The 20031-nt window shown below is 65.0% G+C and overlaps 1 protein-coding gene across 1 annotated transcript; it reads right to left on the bottom strand.

Moving 5' to 3' along the window:
* On the bottom strand, window positions 9351-19330 carry GABRD (gamma-aminobutyric acid type A receptor delta subunit). The gene is made up of 9 exons (XM_021095199.1): window positions 19140-19330; window positions 13793-13905; window positions 13447-13514; window positions 13139-13359; window positions 11973-12055; window positions 11417-11554; window positions 10717-10872; window positions 10283-10494; window positions 9351-10035 (listed from the first exon to the last, which is right to left on the bottom strand). Exons 1-9 carry the CDS (start codon window positions 19205-19207, stop codon window positions 9748-9750), a joined length of 1347 nt encoding a protein of 448 aa, XP_020950858.1. The 5' UTR covers window positions 19208-19330; the 3' UTR covers window positions 9351-9747.

Genomic DNA, 20031 nt, shown 5'->3' with positions numbered 1-20031 from the left:
GCTGTGAAGAGAGGGTTGGGGAGCAGGTAAGAGGGAGGGGAGCTGGAGAGCAGAGCGGCGGGTGCGCTGGGAGAGGCCTCGGACTCCAGACGCCCGGGAGCAGGGGGTTGGGGGCACAGAGCAGCCCGAGGGGCCTCTGTCCGCATGCGTCTGTGCAGACGTGTGCCTCCCAGCCCCAGAGGCACCATTTCCTACCTCTGATTGTGGACGGACTTCCCTCGAGGTGAGGGTTTGGCTTTCTCCCCCGGGAGAGCCTTGCGGGCTGTGCGGAGGCGCATCCCCGCAGCCCTGCCCACGCCTTCCCATGGGCGCAGTGCTGCGCGTTCCCGGTAGAGGGCGCCTCGGGGACGAAGGAACTGCCCCGGGGTTCGGCGCATCCGTAGGGCGCTCCTCCCAACCACACGCCCGGAAGGAGGGCCCGGAGGCCAGCCCCGCTTCCAGGTTCATCGCTCCGTGGGCGACGGGCAGTGGCACATTTACAGCTTAACCGCCAGTTACAGAAATCGTCCCTCTTAAGCGCCCTGAGGCTTGTCTGCACGTTGGACCCAGACACAGCCTGCGTGCTGTGTGTGCATTTGTGTACCTGTGTGTGTGTTTCCGTGTGCATGCCCTGAAGGAGGTGCAGGACAGCCGGGGGTGGGGGCATTGGCGTGTCCAGGGACTGGAGAGAGGCTGGCAGGACACTGCTGCTTGGCTGGGAAGGGCTGGACCCTGCAGTGGCACTTCCTAGACGTGGCTGAGTCTTGGCATGGTGCCATTGCACAGGTGAGGACCGTTTGGTAAGGTGCCCCAGGCTCACCCCCATGTGAGCATCACCCTCAGCCCCTCTCAGGGATGTGGGTGACAAGGTCCCATTCTCTCTGTCCTCTGAATGAGGACACCGAGGGTCAGGGTGGCCCAGGGCTTTGTCCCAGGGTCACAGGGCTGCCAAGGTCAGTGGGGACACACTGCACATCTCTCTCTTCAGGCTAGACGAGCCTGCAGAATGGGACCTAAGACAGGGGGTGGGGGCACTGTGGAGGAAGGGGGCACTTCCTGTCCGGTGGCTGCTGGGAAACAGAGTCTGTCCTGCTCTCCCATTCCGGGGCTGCCTGGGATTGTATTTAAAACCCAAAATAAGCCTGGAGAGGCAGCACCCAGAGCACGGTCGCCATGGTGACGCTGTGCCAGTGCTATTTTAGCTGCAAGGAGCATCCCAGGGAGCCTCGGTGGCAGAGACGGGACAGGTCTCCAACGCTCTGCCCCAAGACCCACCTTGTCTGTCCACACCCGCCACATGCATCAGGATCCACTACCCTGGGTGCCAGCACCTCACCGAGCCTGCCCATCGGAGCCTGGCTGGGGCCCCAGGCGGGCATGGCCCAAAGCATGGCACTGGATCTAAACTGCTCATTCCAAGCCCATCCTGGGGAAGGGATGCAGAAGGCCCCCTCCACCTCACAAGGGGGCCCCCAGGCAGGCATTCAGGACCTGAGCTGGTGCCTACCCAGAGCAGGCAGGAGAGGCTCTGCCAGGGACCCCTGCAGAGTGGCCCCAGCAAACCAGCAGATGGACCAAACCGCAGGGCCTGTCCAGAAGGAGGCACTGGGCCGCCAGCCGCACTGTGTGCAGGCCTCTCTGTCTAAGGCGAGGTCCGTGCTTCGGCCGCAAGGAGCAGACCCCTGAGGCAGCCCCCAGCCCTCGTGGACCATCCTGGCAGAGTGGCTGCTTGACAACTGCAGCTGCCTGGGGCATGGGGCAGGCTCTGTGGCTTTGAGAGGTGGGCACCTTCTGGGGCCCAGTGCAGGTACCCAGGCAGGCCTCTCAGTGCCCTGCTGCCTCCCTGCCTGGTGCGTCGGGGGCATCCCAAGGGCTGTGCCTTCAGTGTCCACTTGAGGGGGAATCGGTTCCTGGGGCCTCGGTTGTGGCTACAGCTGCCCAAAGGCTGTACCTAGGGTGTGGGGCCCTTGGTCCCCGGGGGAAGGGGGCTGCGGGCATCCCAGACTGAGGACACGGAACCCACGGCCACACTATCCAGGTGCTTGTGCCCCGGGCCCACCTGGGCGGGGCCCATCCCGAGGGAGGCAGCCCAGGGGGGCTGCTGCACACACACATTCCCTTACAAGAGACGAGCCTGAGCTCAGGGCCCCCAGTGCTTTTTACCAGGAAGAAAAGACTCCACCCCTTCTGGGGGGCGCTCCCAGGCTGTGCACCCCCAGTCCTCCTCAGCCAGACCGTGCAGAGCAGCAGGCAGTCAGCATCCTGCTCACGAGATTTGCAGAAACAAACCTGAGGGGACCGGTCTCAGCGCTGCTTCCTGATGCGGCCCAGCAGCCAACCCAGGAGGGGTGTCCTCCCTCAGTGTCCCGGTTGGTGATGCGCCAGCCTCTGAGTGGCGACCTCCGGCTCTCTGGCCCCAGTGGAGCCCCAGCCTCTCTCAAGCGTCCTCTCGCTCGGCCTCAGTGGACCAGGGTGGCACCCTAGAAGCTCGGGAGGCAGGCTGGGCCACCCGCCCCACCTCTGAATCATGTCCAGAATGGGAGCAGCGTGCCCTGGCTGTGACCTGGGTGGCAGGTCACCCGCCACCTGCTGTGCCACTAAACCAGCCCTCCAGGTGCAGCGTTTGCTGAACCCCCATGGCATGTCATCGCTGAACTTGGAGTCGGGGAGACATCTCTCTCGGGCCTGTTGGAGCCCCTTCCTCTCCCCCTTTGCTCGCCCTTCCTGCAGCCCCTGGGCTGGGAGAGGTGGGCTGTCCCGTTTCTCGAGACCAGGCCTCCTCCTGGGCCGCAGCCAAGGAGCTAAGCCAGCGTTTCCTAGAAAGTGCCCTGGCCCTGCCGGGCGGGGCTGGAAGACCGCAAGCCTACCTTCCTGCTGCACATGCTACTTCCAGCACCGGAACCCGAACGCCAACCAAGCTCTGCTTTCACGTGCCTCCTCCACCAGGCTGATCGCCTTCCCCGAGGCAGTTGGGTGCCCTGGGCACCTCCTGAATGGCACAAGGTACCAGGCACTGCAGTAGATGCTTTTTATTAACTGTATCCATTAAAGCTCATGACAACCAAGGGCCATCCTTACCCCATTAGCAGGCGAAGAGCCCCAGGGAGGTTGAGTCACTCACCCAGGGTTACAAGGCTGGCATCCAGCTCCGAGCCCAACTCCCGGCCACCACATCACAGGACTTCATTTTCTTTGGTCCCACCCATAGCATGTGGGAGTTTCCGAGCCAGGGATTGAACCTGCACCACCGGCGACAATGGCGGATCCCTAACCTACTGAGCCATGAGGGAACTCTGTCATGGGACTTCCTAACCCAGACGTCACGCTCCGGAGGTAAAAGGGAAAAACACGTTGATTTCCTCCAAATGGCCGCCCCACCACGCAGGAAATCCAGGACCTCTGGTTGGAGGGTCCCTTGACCCCCTGTGTCCGTCCCCTCGGCTCCCCTCCAATTTCAGGGCAGCAGGTGCACAGTCCCCAAGCACAGGCAGGCCCCCGTCTCTACCTGTCCCACCCCAGGACTTTCTCTGACCTGCCCGGCCCAGGGTGGGAGGGCAGCCTGCAAGGGGGACGTCAGCATCCCAGGGCAGCCCTCAGCCAGTGGGCCCTGGACCCAGCTGGCCATCCTCAGAACACTGCTGGGGGCTGTAGGTATGGCTCCCCAGAGGGTCTCTGGGCTGGAGACCACACCCCCACAGCAACAGCCCAGGGACGGGCTCCGTGGGCTTCTCCTCCCCTCCCCATTGCTCATTCCTGCCTCCCAGGGTCACCTGCCAAGTTCGCTCTGTGCCCTGAAGTCCTTGCGGTGGATGCTACTCTGGGGGCCTGGAAGCACCGTGGAGCTGGGTCACTCTGCCTGATGACGACCAGGGCCCAGCCCCCTGGCAGAAAACGTGGGGTGGTGCCCACGGGCCCGCAGACCCTGCCACTACTGGGTCGGGAGCGCCTTGGCCTCAGGGCGTCGGGGAGCAGGGGGAGCCGGAAAGGTCACCTCCAGGTCACCTCGTCTCCTTCAGCCAGAAGGCAGGGGTGCTGAGAGTCAGGCCCAAGGTCTAACCTTCATGAGGCAACAGGGCCCAGGAGGACTGACCGCAGCCTCGGCAGGCCTCTCGGGCTAAGAGCAGGACCCTATCAGGGGCGTGGGCCTGAGCCTGGCCTGGGGTCATTATGAGTGAACACAGGATCTGGTGCCCAGATCCCATCCCACACAACAGTGGAAAGAGGAGGCCCTGGAGATACATCTGTAATGGCACACTTGCCAAAGAGTGCTCCTCGCACGCTTCCTGTGGCTTCTGTGACAAAGGGCCACAACTGGGAGCCTTGCAACAACCAAAATCTATGCCCAGGGCCTGGAGGCCAGGAGCCCAGGTGTGGGCAGCCCGGTCCCTCCTGGAGGCTCTCCCTAGATTCTGGGCTTTCCTGGCATCCCTTGGGGTCCTTGCAAATACACGCATCTCTGCCGTCTCTGCCTCTGTTGTCACACAGCTGTCTGCCCTGACTCACTGTCTGTCCTCTCCTCAAAGGGGGCAGCGGGGGTTAGACCTAGAGCCCACCTCACCCCAACAGGACTTCATCCTAACCTACATCTTTTTTTTTTTTTTTTTTTTGCATTTTAGGACCACACCCGCAGCATATGGAGGTTTCCAGGCCAGGGGTCGAATCAGAGCTGCAGCTGCCAGCTACACCACAGCCACAGCAATGCAGGGTCCAAGCTGTGTCTGTGACCTACACCACAGCTCGTGGCAATGCCGGATCCCTAACCCGCTGAGTGAGGCCAGGGATCGAACCCGTGACCTCATGGTTCCTAGTCGGGTTCTTTAACCACTCAGTCACGACGGGAACTCCCATCTTAACCTACGTCTTAATTACATCTTCCAAGACCCGATTTCCAATGTCACAGTCACAGGCACCAGGAATGAGGACCTTACCTTCTTGGGGATGCAATTCAACCCTCACTCTTGTCCCTTCAGAATCCACCCCTCCCCTCACTGGGTCCAGACCACAGCAGGGCCGGTTCAGCCCGGCCCAAGCAGGATACCAAGCACCTGCTTCAGGAGAGCCTGGCTCGCTCCCAAGGGAGCCACAAGGCCGGCTCAGGAGCGCTCCATCATGTGTGGGGTGGGCGGGGGGGTTGGATCAGGGGCTGGGCTGGGATCTAGGACTGACTGTTGACTGTCCTAGCAGGGGGGCACCAGCCCTGGCCCAGCTGGGGTGGCTCCCTGAGGCCGGGGCACAGCGGTGGAGACACAGGAACAGCGTTGGAAGAGTTTGAAGAGGGGCTTGGAGGCTGGGGGGTGGGGGAGCACCGTCAGGGAGAAGGCACAGGTGCCACCCCCCGCCAGGTCCCCAGAACTAGAAGGCAGGCCTGTCACCAAAACAATGAGAAAGGCGCAGGTGAGGGGCTCCGGTGTTACCAGGAAGCTCAAGGCTGGCTGACCCGCGTGGCCACGTGAACTGGAGGCACGGCCGCCGCGGGTCCTGAAACAGCAGGACCCCTTTCCGCAAGGGCTCCAGGGGCGGGAGGCACGGTGGGGCCACAGCAGAGGTGGGGGCGCCGGCTCGTGTGGACTAGTGGGCCAAGTGGTTTGTCTCCCGATCCACTTGGAGGAGGATGGTGAATGCACTGGGCCCGGCGGACGGGAAGTGAGTCCCAGTGAGAGCCACTGGCCGGGGACGCAGATCCCACGGGGTCAGGGTCCAGCCTCGGGGAGGGTCACCACGCTGCAGCACCGCAACCTGCCCAGCTCGGGCCGGGCTTCTCCACGCGGTGGAGGCCGCCGACCCACACTTGGTGCAGGTTTGCAGCAGCACCCAGAGCAGAGCGCCTGCTGCAGGTCTGGAGGCCCCTGGGGACTGCAGAAGCCCCAGCTAGAGGCATGGAGGGAGACCCCCTAGGCCCCTGGGGCGAGGCAGAGAGGCCTGCGTGGGGAGCTACTCGCTGTGTGACAGCAGTGCCCTAAACATGTCTGGGGGCCCGACCTTGGCACGGGGAACACAGGGCACCAGGCCCCATGTGGCCAGAGCTGCCCGCCAGCTGGGATTTCTAAGCAGGTGTGCAGCTGTCTGGCGACAGTGGAAATGGTCCCTTCGGCTTAGGACCCAGTGAGTCTCCAGGGTACAGAATTACCTAAAAGGGGCCCAGAGACCAGGCCGCCTATCCCAGAGATCCATGCGTCCCCTCAGCTCAAACCTGTGGCTTCATGTCCGGCTGGGGCCCCTAAAACCAAGTGACAGAGAAGCCACTCCAGCCTGGTTCCCGGAAGTGCCAGCTTGGCATCAGTCCAAGATAACAATGGGCTGAGCTGACGTACAGCAGCAATGGTGACAGTGGCAGAGGGGAGGGTCCCCAAGGCTCTGAGCAGCACACTTGACTTTCAACTTTGTAGGATTCCCGGGAGTTCCTGTTGTGGTTCAGCAGGTTAAGAATCCGATTAGTTTCCATGAGGACACAGGTTCAATCCCTGGCCTCACTGAGTGGGTTAAGGATCTGGCATTGCCGTGAGCTGTGGGGTAGCTCACAGATGTGGCTCAGATCCCTCGTTGCTGTGGCTGTGGTGCAGGACAGCAGCTATAGCTCCGATGCGACCCCTAGCCCGGGAACTTCCCTATGCCACGAATGTGGCCCTAAAAAGAAAAAAAAAAAAAAATCGTAGGCGTCCCTTCTCGGGCTCCCACACGCCATGGGCACAGAGTGGTCACAGAGCCGCAGGCACCCGTAAGGGCAAGGTGACTGAGGGTTGCCCCTTGGGACCAGGGTCTGGTCACTGTACCAGGAGGTGGCCTAAGTGAGCAGAAGTGCTGGCCAGGGGCTCTGGGAGAGGGGGGTTCCCGACGACAGCTTGGACTGGCTGCCGCGTGGCTCCAAGTGGCTTGTTCCACGGAACCTCCGTGTCTTTTGTTACTGCTGCTATGACAGCCAGCACCTTAAAGAACCAGGGCCGCCCTGAGCCATCGCAGCTGCCACCTCCAGGCCCTCCGGAGTGAAGCAGGGGTGCCGCTCATCTTGAAGGTGGGCAGCCTGGGGGAAGGAGCTTGTGGTAAAGCCTCGGCTCCCATTCTTCTGAAGGACGACTCAGGCCCCCCTCCCCAGGGCTCCCCCGTGGGCTGGGGACCTGGTTACCCCAGGCCAGTCAAGGCCCTTGCAGGTCCCCTCCCTCTGTTCTCCCCACCCCGCCCTCCTGAGTCTGGGGAGTCACCCTCTGTCCTGGGCTGCATTTTGTCCACCCAGAACATCAGAATGTGACCCGTTTGCAGCTGTAATGAGTTAAGATGAAGTCGCACTGGATAATGGGGTCCCCGACCCAACAGTAGGTGCCTCTGCAAGAAGAGGGGGACACAGCCATGTGGTGATGGGGACAGAGACCGGGTGACATGTCTGCAAGCCGAGGGACACCAGGGATCGCCAGAAGCGCCAGGAGTGGGGAGAGGCCTGGAGCAGACCCATTCACACCTGACCTCGGACCCTGGCCTCCAGAACTGGGACCATAACCCCCCCAGTCCGTGGCACCAGGTCCTTGTCTCAGGCTCTGCTTTTGAGGGAACTCAAGGCCCCCGGTGTGGGCTCCGTGTGCGGTGGGCTGACCGCCTCATAGTGGGGTGATCAGTGCCCACCCTGCCCCGCAGACGAGGGAGGGCAGCTGGGCTTTGTGCCCTGCCACTCCGGCCCCTCCAGCCTTGGGGACGGGCTGTCCCAGCTCTCAGGGAGGCACTTTGGGACCCAGAGATCAGCGCACCCATCCCAGTCTCCGCAGGAGACAGCAAACAGGGAAGCCACCAGGCTCCACTCTGTCCCTGCCAGGGTAAGATGTGTACAGAGCCCAGGCCACCTCCCACCCATCGACCCGCCTGGATGCCCCTGCAGGAAGCGCTGACACCCCTGTCCGCACCGCTCCTCTCAGCTGCAAACCTCTGCCCGGCCCTGGCCTTCCATCCGCTCCTGTCACCACCCCGGACCAGAGAGAACCAGCCCTGCCCCTGCGCGGGCAGAAATAGCAGCCTGCGGGCGAGAGGGCGGGACTGCTGGTTGCAGAATCAGGAGAAGGCTCCTGCCCGGCGGGCCGCGCTGCGTGGGTGCCCGAGGCGGTCACAAAGCCCGGCTTTAAATAGCTCCTGTGGGTTCGCGCAGTGGGAGGAGGGCGGGAAGAGGCGGGCGATGGGTGCTGGGGTCCTGGCAGAAGAGGGGAGTGGCTCACTGGCTTCTGGACCCAGGTGAGCACAGCAGTTCTGTGAGCGTCCTCCAGGTGGGTGGGAGGCAAGCCTTTGGGTGGGACCCTGGGTGCCCGGGCAGGAGTACCGGGGTGGGGGTGGGGGCTTCAGAGCACCAGCTGGGGCCTGGACACACTTCAGGTACCTGAGGTGGGGGTGGGGGTGGGGGGGAAAGCAGTGATCCTGCTGGGGACACACAGGCCAGAGGGTGCCGATCTGGGACAAAGAGGTATCACTGCCCTCATTCTTGGAGCTGGCGTGCATGGCCAGCCGAGCCCTGCTGCCCCGAGCTGCCCCGGGCCCTGGCCGACCCAGATCCAGGCTCTGCTGCTGCCCAGCTGCCCGCTCTCCTGCATGGTTTGCGGTGCTCCCAGGGCAGTCATGCTGGGGCCCCGTGGCCCTGCCCCCTGGCCCGTCCCAGTCCCCGAGATGACCGTGTCCAGACCTGCAGCCTGGCCTTTCAGAGCAAGAGTCTCTTTGGCGGGGGGGTGAGGGGCCTCCGAGCTGGAGGCATGGGCCTGAGTGAGGTGCACCTCCGCCCTCGGCCATGGCCGGTCTTGTGGGAGGGAGTGGGTTCTGCATCCCTGGCTGGACCGCCTGGCCTCAGGGGCCACTCTGCCAGCACCTGCCCTCATGGCCTGGGGACACTGCAGACCCTGGACAGGTGTGCTGGCTGAGGGCAGGGCGCAGCGGGGCCGCCTTTCTGATTCACACACTCCCCTCAAGGTGGTTTGGCTGTGGTCCTGGAGGGACCCCGCAGGGCCAGCGGGGTCATTGCCTGGCTGCCGCCTGACCGTCAGGACACTGAGTGGGGCGTTCCCCGCGCTGCGCAGACAGCTGGGTGACAAGGCCGCCCCTCGGTCTCGGCTTCTGTTCCTTCCGAGCGTGGCGACCTCCCTTCTCTCTGTGGGGCTGCCTGTCAACTCCCAAGGCCGAGGGTCGTCCAGGGTGACTTTGTCACCCTGGGCCCGTGGTGGCGGCAGAGGTGGGGAGGGGCTGGGGTGTCTGTGAGGACCCAGAGTGCTCTGTTCTCGGCCAAGGGACCGGGGGTGGGGGTGACTCCTCACGCCGCCTCGGCCTCCCGCACCCCCAGCTCCCGCTGGAAGAGACGGCTCCAAGCTCTGGGGGCTGGAAGAGGAGGCCGCAGCAGCAGCAGCAGCAGCGAATGTGAGCAGCGGCCAAAGGCCTCATTTTATTTCATGCTGGGACCGAAGGCCCACAAGCGCCTTTGCCACCGTCTCCCCACAACGTCGAGCGCCATCCACTCCCGGCCCCCGCCCCTCCTGGTCCACACCCCAGAGCCCAGGCTCGGGACCACGTTCTTAGTCAAACGCGCAGCTCCCCAGGCACAGCGCCTGCCTGGCTGGGCCCAGGTCAGGCGGCTCTACTGCGGGAAAGGAGGCCATGGGCCGGTGTCCGCAGCGCCCGCGTCCCTGTGAGGGCGGGGACGGAGCCGGGGCCTTCCTCTTGCCATCTGTGGCCTGCAGGCTCCGAAACACGCAGCGTGCGTCCCTCCCCCAGGAGGTTCTGGGCAGCAGGAGGTGCGAAGGCCCACCCGCGGTCTCACATGGTGTAGGCTGCCCAGTAGATGACATTGACAGCGGCAAAGGCGGCTGGGAACACGGCGCGGGCGTAGACGTCGATGGTGTCTGCGTCGATGGGCTTGAAAAGGGCCCGGAGGCCCCCCCGGCCACCCCCCTGCTTCTTTGTCTCCCCCGTCTCCACCTCCATGGACCTGTAGGAGCCCATGAGGTTCCCGGGCACGCGGCATTGCCGGCGGGACACAGCCAGCTCCTGGGTGACGCCGGCGGCCGAGAGGGAGAAGAGCACGATGGCGCTCCTCACGTCCATCTGCACGGGGGCGGGGGGGGGGGATGAGCAGCCCCTCTGTGGGACCCCCAGCCTGGCCAGTGGCTCCACCCCCCAGCAGGCACCGCGGCAGGTCCAGGAGTCCCGGCCTGTCCCCCCGACCCAGGAGCGGCAATGGCAGAGGGTCCCAGGCCGAGCGCAGGAAAAGGTGCACCTGCCGGCCCGTACTGGGTGGGCAGGGGGGAGCCTCGGTCCTGAACACTGGAGACCTGGCCCGGCCCAGCCTCACCTCAGCCCTCTGCTCCTTGACCTTGGCCTTGGCCTTTTGCTTCTTCCGGTAGTCGGCATTGAAGTGGGCGAAGGCGTACTCTACCAGGGCAGCAAACACGAAGACATAGCAGATCCAGAAGTACACGTCCAGCGCCTTGATGGCGGATGCCCGTGGGAGGGAGGAGCGGGCACTGACCATCAGGGTGGTCATGGTCAGCACAGTGGTGATGCCTGGCGGGAACAGGTGGTGCCGTCCCTGGGCCGCTGCCACCCCCACCCCAACCTGGGAGCCGGTCATCCTCTTATCGGGCCCGGCCTGGCCGGCCAGTGCCCAGGACAGTGCCTGAGGGGCCACCAGGCCAGGCCTGTGCTCGTGACCGGTGCACTCAGGGCCCGGCCCCAGGCTCCCACCCTTGCACCAGCTCCCTGGGGGCGGAGGCCAGGGCCCCGTACCTAGAGAAACCCTGGCGGGCACCGCGGCCTGGCTAATCCAGAAGGAGACCCAGGACATGGCGACCAGCAGGATGGAGGGCATGTAGGACTGGATGATGTGGACGCCGCGGTTCCTCCGCAGGTGGAAGGCCAGGCTGAGCCGGGGGAACTGGCCGGCTGCCGGAGGGCCACCCGTCAGGGCCAGACCTGCCACACGGCTGGCAGTGCGCAGGAGGGGAGGGCTGGGGCGGGCAGGCGGGCCACGGCCAGCCTCAGGGAGACACCCTACCCTCACCGCGTGAGGGCCAGGAGCCGCCCGTGCCCCAGGCCTGGGCTCAGCGGAGGGGCCAGCCCTGTGGTGGGGCCTCCACGGGAAGGAGGGACCGTCCCCCCCAACCCCCTCCCCTGAGCGCCACGCTCCCTCCCTCCTGCCCTCCTCGGGCACAGCCAAGCTCCCACGATGGACACCAGGATCAGGAGGGGCCCCACCCCTCAGGGGCCCCACCCCTCAGGGACCCCCCCCCCGCCCCCGCCAAGCCCTGGACGCCATGAGGGACCGAGGAGTGAGCCCGAGGAAACCCGACCCGGCCACTCGGCTGGCACCGCTCATGCGGAGCGGCAGTTTGCCAGCCGCAGCCTCGGGCCCTCGAAGCCGGCCAGGGGCTCTGTTAGCAGCACTCGAAAGCCCCAGGCCAGGCTCGCGGGCGAGAGGCCCCGTTACCTGACTTGAAGTTCATCAGCTCCGTGCTGAAGCGGTAGCTGGTAATGGTGAACTGCGCCAGCTGCAGCTGGTCCAGCCCGTGGATCTGCTCCTGGTTTTCCGACCAGTAGTAGACAATGTCCTCGGACGAGTAGCCGTCTGCAGGGAGCCCACAGACAGGCAGCAGAGCCCGGCGCCCCCCAGCCCCGCGGCCCCGCACACAGGCGGGGACAGCACGGGAAGACCCGGCCAGGAGCGAGGGGGCCTGGGGCCACGCTGGCACTTTGGCAGGTGCAAAGGCCAGAAAAGCTGGAAGAAGCGCAAGCCACCCTTGCTGGTGGCCCCCGGGAGCTGCCTTGCGGGCCCAGTGACGCAGATGGGTGTCTTGTGGGATCCGGGGCCAGCCGGCCGGGCGGTGACCGCGGGAGGAGGGCTGGCCTGCTCAGGGTCGCAGCCCCCTCTGCCTTCAGTTTCAGCCCCTGCGGCTCGCACCCACCCCAGGTGCCGCCCTGACCCCGGGCCGGGCTGGCTGCAGGGGCCCCGCCGCCCTCCCTCCCCACGCTGGCTGGGCACTCACAGCTTTCCAGATGCAGCATGCACTCCTGCTCGTCCAGGGGGTACTTGGCCAGGTCCATGTCGCAGGCCACCGTGGAGGTGATTCTGTCCAGACAACAGGCCGCTGAGCACCCCAGGGTGAGGCCTGGCCCCGGAAGCCAGCAGCCCCCCTGCCGCCCCGCAGACAGAGACACCCTAACCCCAGCCAATGGGGCCTCTTCAGTGGGGGGTTGGGATGCGGGGTGGAGGCCAAGCTGCCTCTCTGGGTGGAAACTGGAAACCGTGGCCATGTCCCAGATATACGTGCGTTTTCATTCTGGGATCAAGAACTGGATTTCATTCACTTTCCTCACCCTTGAAAACACCTGACTATCTAAGCCGGGGGCCAGGGCGGCAGGTTCAGCCTGAGCACCCCGCCCGCCCCCGGGCATGGCCTCTGGGCACCCCTGCTGACCAGGCAGCCTGCTAAAGGCTCGGGTTGCCAAGAGTTCTGGGTTTCCAAGAGAATTTCGATTCTTATGTAAACCTTCTGAATTTTAGAATGTTGGCAATGAGGTCCACAAAGCCTGTGTCAGAAAACACACATTCAAACGAACACACGTACACGTCTGTTCACGACAGTCACAACACGGCTCACGACCGTCAGCGTGGAACCAGCACAGTGTCCAGCGAGCGAGGAGCTGACACACAAGCTGATGCGTTCGTGCAATGGAGTGTTTGTCCCTCAGAAGGCAGGAGCTTCTGATGAGTGTCACAACACAACGAACCTCGAACACACCGAATGAAGTGAGACCAGTCGGACACACTGACTCACAGAGGGCATGAGGACTTGTGCATGAAATGGGCAGAGCAGACACATCCATGGAGACAGAAGGCAGACGGGCCGCTGCCGGAGCCAACGGGCACTGGGCCTCCTTCCGGGGGTGAAGCGTATGGGAACCGAGACGAGGGGACGTTTGCACAACGTTCGGAGGGCACCAGGCATCACGGAACTGTTCGCTTTTAAATGATTGATGTCACGTTACGTGAACTTCCCCCCGGTTTAAAAGCAGGAGGACACGTGTGTGTCCCAAAGCAGCCTTGGCTGGCTGTCCGCCAGCAGCCTCTGCGGTCCCCTTCCTGAGCAGCTGCTGGCAGCGGGGGATATAAATACCGCCGGCCGCCGCCAAGCTCCGCGGGCCGGCTCACCGGATGCTGTACAGGATCACGCCGTCGGGCTGCAGCCTGATGAGCTTGTTCTCCACGGTCACGTCGTGGAACCAAGCGGACTTGGCGTTCACGATGAAGGTGTCTGGGAGCCACAGCTTGTCCACGAAGCGGCTGTCCAGGCCCAGGGTCTCGTTGGTGTGGTTGTAGGAGAGCCGGCTGTCCCGCCAGCTCTGGTGCAGGAACACGGTCATGGTGTATTCCTGGGGGGCAGGGTCTGGCCATCAGCCCCGCTGCTCCGGGGCGCGCTGGCCCGGGGGCGGCAGCGGGCAGAGCTGGCCGGGACCTACCATGTTCACCTCTGAGATGTGGTCGATGCTGGCCACCTCGATGGCGAGTGCCACGTTCACAGGGGGCCCTGCGAGGAAGGAGCCGGCCCGAGGTGGCGGGGGGCTGAGGCTAGGCCCCGGCACCCCACGCCCCCCACCACAGGCAGGCAGGACAGGGAGCAGCCAGGGTTTTTGCAGGGGCGGCAGTCTTGGTGCCTGAAGCCTGAGAAGATCCACCTGGCAGCCGTCTCGCTGGGGGGCTGACACACCCCTCGGGGGAGCCAACTTCCACCAGCCCAGAGCCAGGCGGGGCTCACCCCACAGCTGGCCCCAGTGGCCTGCCCGCGCCCTGGACGGCCACCCTCACCTCCGATGCCGGGCCGGAAGTTGCGGGCGTAGCCCTCCATCAGGCCGTCCAGGTTGGGTAGCCAGGATATCTCCAGGTTGGAGCCGACGTAGTCGCCAATGTCATTCATTGCCCTGGAGATGCAAGGCCCGCTGGTCACGGGCAGGGTGCCAGGGGCCGAGCCTGTCCTGGGCACCCAGGCCAGGTGGGCAGGAAGGACCCAGCAGGCCCTGGGAACTCACACCAGACACAGGGAGCCCCCAGGAGGGGCAGGGCCAGGATGCTCGATGTCTCCCCTGGCCTCTGCGCTCGGTTTGCACCCCGCCCACCCGGCCAAGCCCCCACGCCCCCTCTAAACCAGCCAGCACACCCACCCCTGGGGTCCTCAACAAATAGGCCCTGGGGGACCCCAACAAGAGCACATGGCCTCCTCTCAGCTTCTGAGAACCGGGGGCCCTATAAAAGGCGACTTGGGAGCAAAGACCCGTGACCAGGAGGCTGAGGGCAGGGACAGGAGGAGCAGGGGACGTCCAAACCTGGGACTCTGGGCCAGGCTGAGGGCCCCTGGGGAGCCTGCAGTCAGCCTCCTGCTCTCTGTCCCTTCCCAGGCAGGCCCCATAGGTCCTCTAGTTGCCCTGTGCTTCTAGGGCTCAGCCTGACCCTGGAGCAGCTGGGGGCAGTGCCCCTGGTTCCAGCCTAGGCTGGTCCTGTTTGTCCATGGCAAGGACACACAGGGTGACCGGCACAGGCCAGCTGCCAGAAGCTCCCCAATAGCCGCCCCTGCCCACCATCATCTGGTGAACAGTGACCCCCAAACGCGTGTCCACCTGGAGCCCAGAATGGGACCTCATTAGGAAGAAGGGGCTTTGCAGATGCAGTTGGCTAAGATGAGGCCATATGCTAGAGTAGGTTGGGCCCTAAACCACGGCTGCGACCAGTGTCCTTACAGGAAGAGACAGTGGACAGACAAGGCGAAGCCACGTGACCACAGAGGCAGAGTCGGAGCAATGGGGTCACAGGCCGAGGAAGCCGAACTCCGGCAGCCCGGAGGCCAGGGAGAGGCCTAGACATGTCCCCGCCCTGCCCGCACCCCCGGCTTCAGACCTCTGGCCTCCAGAATCTCGAGAGAACTATTCCCATGGTCTCAGGCCCTCCAGGTTGCGGTCCCTTGTGACAGTGGCCCGGGACCCACACACTTCCTCCTCTGGCCCCCTGTCGGGGAGGGGCCTTCCTCCTCCACCGCCCCCCGGGGACAAGGGGACTTTTCAGGAGGAACCCGCTTGTTTCTCCCTGAATCACGGCTGTTCCCAGTGGGAAAAGGCCACCAGGTCACCCTGGGCCCAAGCCCCTGGGGGATTCATGACAGGCCCGGGTCTGGACAAAGGGGCTGCTGGGAACCCTGAGACAGAGCAACCTGAAGTCAGGTGTGGCTGCACCCAGGCACCCCCTCCCAGCTTTCACCGCGCTGCTGGCCCGCCCTCCCCTCTGGGGTTCCTGCTGTGCAGCTTCCAGCCCCCTCCTGGGCCACTGCAGCCCCCCTCCCCCGACTCTCAGTCTCCATCCTCCTCTTAGGCGTCGGCCACGCCTCCGCCTCCGGACCCTCTGCCGTCAGGCCCCACTTCTTTCTCCAGCGCTACCTGACACCCACGTCCGTCGTCGAGCTGATCCCCCCCCACCCAGCCTGGGGCAGGATGCTGTCCCATCATTATTCACCCACCCATTGAGGGCAAATGGGACCCCCCAGGGATGTGACTGAGCGGGGACAGGATGGTTGCAGCCTAGGCCCAAATGGCGTCTGTGAGTGGTGCCAAAGCAAGTAGCTTTAAGGGTGACGAGGGTGACAGGAAAGGGAGGTCAGGAGCTCCCGGCTGGGATGGGAGAGCCTCCCCCAGAAAGTGACATCAGAGCCCAAGGAGAGAGAACCGGCGCCTGTCTGGGGGCAGGCAGAAGTGGCTGCAGCGACAGCTCCACGAGGTGGGGCCCAGGGAGGGGCCTGGAGGGTGGCAGCGGGGGGCACCGGGGCCACGAGTGGAGAGGGGTGGACAACAGAGCTCATCCGGGGTTGGGGGGAGGGGGGAGGCGTGTCTTGGGGGACAGAAGACTGTGCTCTAAGGGCACCGTGGAGGCTGGGGTGATGCCAGGCTGGGCCGTGAGGGGAGGGAGGCAGAAACACAGAGACAGGAGGGGGCCTGGTCCAGACCCGGGGTTGGGGAGGGGGCAGTGTGAGGCGGGGGCTGGGCATCCAGCTGGACTCGGCCCTGGACCCTGCCCTCTCAGGTGGCGTAGAGAAGCACCAGCAAGGCGCCCAGGCCCCTCATCTGCTTCTCCTGCGGGCTTTGAGGAGGGCTGAACTGGACGCCGGAGATGCTCAGCTAGTGCCACCCACAAAGGCTGCTGTATCCCGCAGACCCCCGGGGCCCCTCCAGGCCAAGGCTAGGCGGGGGGGTGTGGCCAGGGAGAGGCTTTGGTAACCAAGGAAAAGGAGGAATTAAAGGAGGCCCCAGCCCCAAGAAGGCGCCATTCCAAACGCAGATGGAGGTCACGCTCAAGGTCAATGGGAAGGGATTCCGTGAGGCTTTATTTTTGGACCGGCCCAGCTGCCACCTTGCAGCAGCGGCCAGCCAGCCTGGAGCGAGGCCGTCGGGAGACACTGTCCTTCTGGCCTTAGGCTGGAGGCACAGGCGAGCACACCCGCCCTCGGCCAAAGCCCCGTGCTAGCTCAGGGCACAAAGGCAAGGCCAAGGGCAGCCCTCACTGAGAAGCCGGCCCCAAACGGTCAGGGCCCCAGCAGACTCTAAGCCTCTGCCCTCTGTGGGGTGAGAAGGAACAGGACCCTCACCCCCGCCCTGCGTCCCTGCTCCACTAGGACGAGGCTGGTGGTTGATGCAGCTCTGAAGGGGCACGGGGGCCCAAGCGCCCAGGAAGCTGTGCTCCATGCAGCTCTGGGTCCTGGAGGGCCCTGCCCTCCTCTACTGCTGCAGGCGGAGTCCGGGTGGGGGTCGGGCAGGGTACCTGGTGGGGGGAGCTCGGCACGGGGTAAGAATGTGGGGACTCTGATCAGTCTTGGGATAGAGCATCTGACTCATCCGACGGCCCAGGAAGTCGGCGGTGGCTGAGGGCTGGGGTTTCCTTAGAGGATCAGAGGCTCAGAGACACCGGCTCCAGGCTCCGGCCAGGGGGACGCCACAGGCTCGGTGAAATCTCCTGCCCGGGCTGCTCCTGGTGTCCTCTGGCCTCCCCCCACCCCCGCCTCCCGGCCCCACCGGAGACACCCACTCCTGTCACTTGCCTGTGGCCCTGGGGACAGAAAAGGGAAGGTGGGTGTAGCTGAAGGTGCCCCCTCCCCGATCCTCGCCCACAGATCCCTGCCAGCTCTGCTTTTAGAGCAGCCACCACACTGGCACCTCAGTTACCAAGGCGAAGAGAAACACCACGATCGGAGGTGAGCGCGAGGCAGGAGCGGCGAGGCACCTTCTCCAGGGAGACGGAGGGCCACCCGCTTGGGTAGGCAGCTGGCAGATGGGGTGGTTGCTGCGTGAGTGGGTCTTCCAACTCAGGGAAGTGTGGCCGTGACCCAGTCCCTCTTAACCCACGAGGACCCCTGGGATCCGGGCTGAGCAGTGGCAGCCGGATATCCACCTCCCATTAGCCCCGCTGTCCCCTCACACCACCCCAGGGGGAGAGGGGCGGGAGGGCGCATCCTCCTGGCTTCCGAGGGGAGGGGTATAGGAGCAGATGGGCAAAGAGGCCCCAAATGGATGAAGGCCCCCACAGCTCAGAGGCCCTTGTCCCGACCGGGCCCTCAGCCCTGCAGCCTTCCTGCACAGGCAGACAGGCTCACCCCTCCCCCGGTACCCCAGGAGCCGGATGCGGGTCGGAGTTCAGACACTTCAGAGTTTAGAAAAGCCATATGATGTGCTTATGGACTCGAGGGGGAGTCTGGAGAATTCTCCAGCAGAAAGTGTTATCATGAACAAAGACGAAAGCAGGGCAGGCTTTGCCGCCAAGACTTTTGGCATCAAACTTGGACTAAGATTTTGGGGTTCAGAGAGACTTGGATTTCAAAACTGAGGCTACATGGCTGTGGGACTGAGCTAGTAACCGACGCCAGGCCTCTGTCCGCGGCCAGACCTCAGTGCTTTGCCCTTCCTGGTACCGTGAGGCAGGAAAAGGAGAAAGGAGATGGGCCCGTCGGGCTCCATACAGGACAAGCCCTGGGACAGGGGCCACACGCGCCACCTGCGACCTTGGCGTAAACGGTGGCCTTCCTGACTCTGCCCCCGGCCCCACCAAGGAAACTGTGACTGCACATACACAGACATGTTCCACGTTGCCTGAGTGCCCACAGCCAAAGTAAGGGCTAGTGTTCAACCATTTCTGGCTTTGAAAGTCCTGGACGTCAGCTGGTTGGCCACGAAGACCATAATGCTTGGGGGGGGGGGCAGGGAGCCGCTTTTGCTCTGTCTGTTTGTTTGTTTGTTTGTTTGTTTCTGCAGCCCTTGTACCAAGACAGTTTTCAAAAAGACCCCTCACACCTCTATGGTAGGTGGCCAGGCTCAGTGCTCAGCGTGCTGGGGGATCCAAGGCCCACATCAGGTCCACAGAGAGACCTGGACGGTGCCAGGGAGGGAGGTTGTGCCAGGGAGGGAGCCTCAGCCCAGGGGCTGTTCCTTCTTAGCCCCTTCCTCTGCAGGCAAGAAAGGGCATCTTCTCTCGGCTCCTGCCTGGGGCTCCTGGCTCCCTCCGTTGCATACTCTGGAGTCAGAGGGCACGGAAACGGCCCTGTGGGGTCCCCTTAACAAGCACACACTGCCATGAGGTGGTGCCCACCGCAGACCTGCCAGCTTCGGCGGAAGCAGGTCCTGGTAGCTCTGTTCTGGTGGGAAGGGGAGAAGCCTCTTCCCGGGTCCCCAGGTCCCTCCTTTCTTCCTGCCTGAAGCTCGGGCCATCTGAGCGCTCTGTCAGCGCCTGCAAGGACACCAGCCGGCCGGGGACCGGCCAAGGGACAGCTGGGGCCGAGGGACGCGAGCTCAGCAGCCGAGCCCAGCCCGGGCACAGGGAGCCCTGAGAGCGGCTCCGACGCCCTCCCCAAGCCCCGCGCCGCCGGTTCAGCACCGGGAGGCGGACAGCACCGAGGCGGCCAGAACCAGGAACAGCGCCGCTGCCGGCGCCCCAAGCGCATGGTCCCCAGAGGGGGCCCGCGGGGGCGAGCGGGTCCGGGGAGTCACGGGGGCGAGGTGGGGCACCGACGCGGTGGGACCCGGCGGCGCGGGAGGCAGACGCGAGGACCCGAAGACCAGGGGTTCCTGCCGGGCGCTACCCCAGCAGCCGGGGCTCCCCATCGAGGGCGACCCCGGCGCTCGCTCACCTGGTGCCGCGGTGCTGCTGCGCGCAGAGCAGCAGGAGCGGGGGCAGCAGCCACGCCAGCGCGCCCATGGCCTCGGCCGGCTCGGCGCCGGACCGGGGGCGGCGTCGGGGTCCGGCCGGTCGCAGGCGCTCGCGAAGTTGCTTCGCCCGCGGCCGCGGCGGCGGCGCAGGCGGGCGGGAGCGGGAGGCGCGCGGCGCGAGCGCGAGGGCGGACGGAGCGCGGAGCCGGAGCCGGAGCCTGAGCCGGAGCCGCCCCGCCCCAATCCGGGCCGCTCCCCCGCTGGCCGCCCCGCCCCGTGCCGCGCCGTCCCAGCGCCTCTGCCCTTGCCGGCCGCGAACGCTCCTTCGCGCCTCTGCCCGGTGGCCACCCAGGCGCACGACCCGCGCGGACGCGGCCTCCGGCTGCCGGCCCGGCGCCTGGACACCGACGGGGGCGGCAGAGCCTCGTCCCTGAAGCAGAGTGTGCCATGGGCCGTAGGCGGGGGTCACGGATCCCGGGAACTGGTGGGGCCGCGGAGGGTGCCAGCATCCCTGCGGCAGGCACCTTTAACTGGGAGAGACACCTCCCCCAACACCGGCAGGCGCTTCCAGAACCCTCACGCTTGGGCCCCCGCGGTGAGAGGAGCGGGGCCCACACTGGCCGCAGTTCTGTGGTCAGAATCCCTCTCCGGGCCGGGGATGCGGTGACCCTCTGCCTACCGGGTCGGGCCCCATCTCCTGTTCACACGCCCTCAGAGGGCATGGGCGACTCTGGGCTCTGACAGGATGGCACCCACCGTGCCCGCCCAACTGCTGAGAAAGTCAAGGCCCCTTGTGTTCCTTCTCTGTTGTGACTCGAACATAAAAGCTCTGTGCAGTTTCCCCCCAAAAGCTGACCACGAACTTGAATCGTT

Source organism: Sus scrofa, chromosome 6 (genome assembly GCF_000003025.6).
Source record: "Sus scrofa isolate TJ Tabasco breed Duroc chromosome 6, Sscrofa11.1, whole genome shotgun sequence".
Taxonomy (NCBI): Eukaryota; Metazoa; Chordata; class Mammalia; order Artiodactyla; family Suidae; genus Sus; species Sus scrofa.
The sequence above is the reverse complement of the archived record's forward strand: the minus strand, read 5'-3'. Positions and strand labels throughout refer to the sequence as shown.

What these genes read in the sequence shown, in the direction of transcription:
- GABRD (XM_021095199.1), bottom strand. Translation starts at nt 19,207, where the DNA reads ATGGGCGCGCTGGCGTGGCTGCTGCCCCCGCTCCTGCTGCTCTGCGCG. An exon ending in ACATCTCAGAGGTGAACATG is followed by an intron (nt 13,360 to 13,446) that starts GTAGGTCCCGGC and finishes CCTGCCCCCCAG; the next exon opens with GAATACACCATGACCGTGTT. An exon ending in GTGATCCTGTACAGCATCCG is followed by an intron (nt 12,056 to 13,138) that starts GTGAGCCGGCCC and finishes TTGTCTGGACAG; the next exon opens with AATCACCTCCACGGTGGCCT.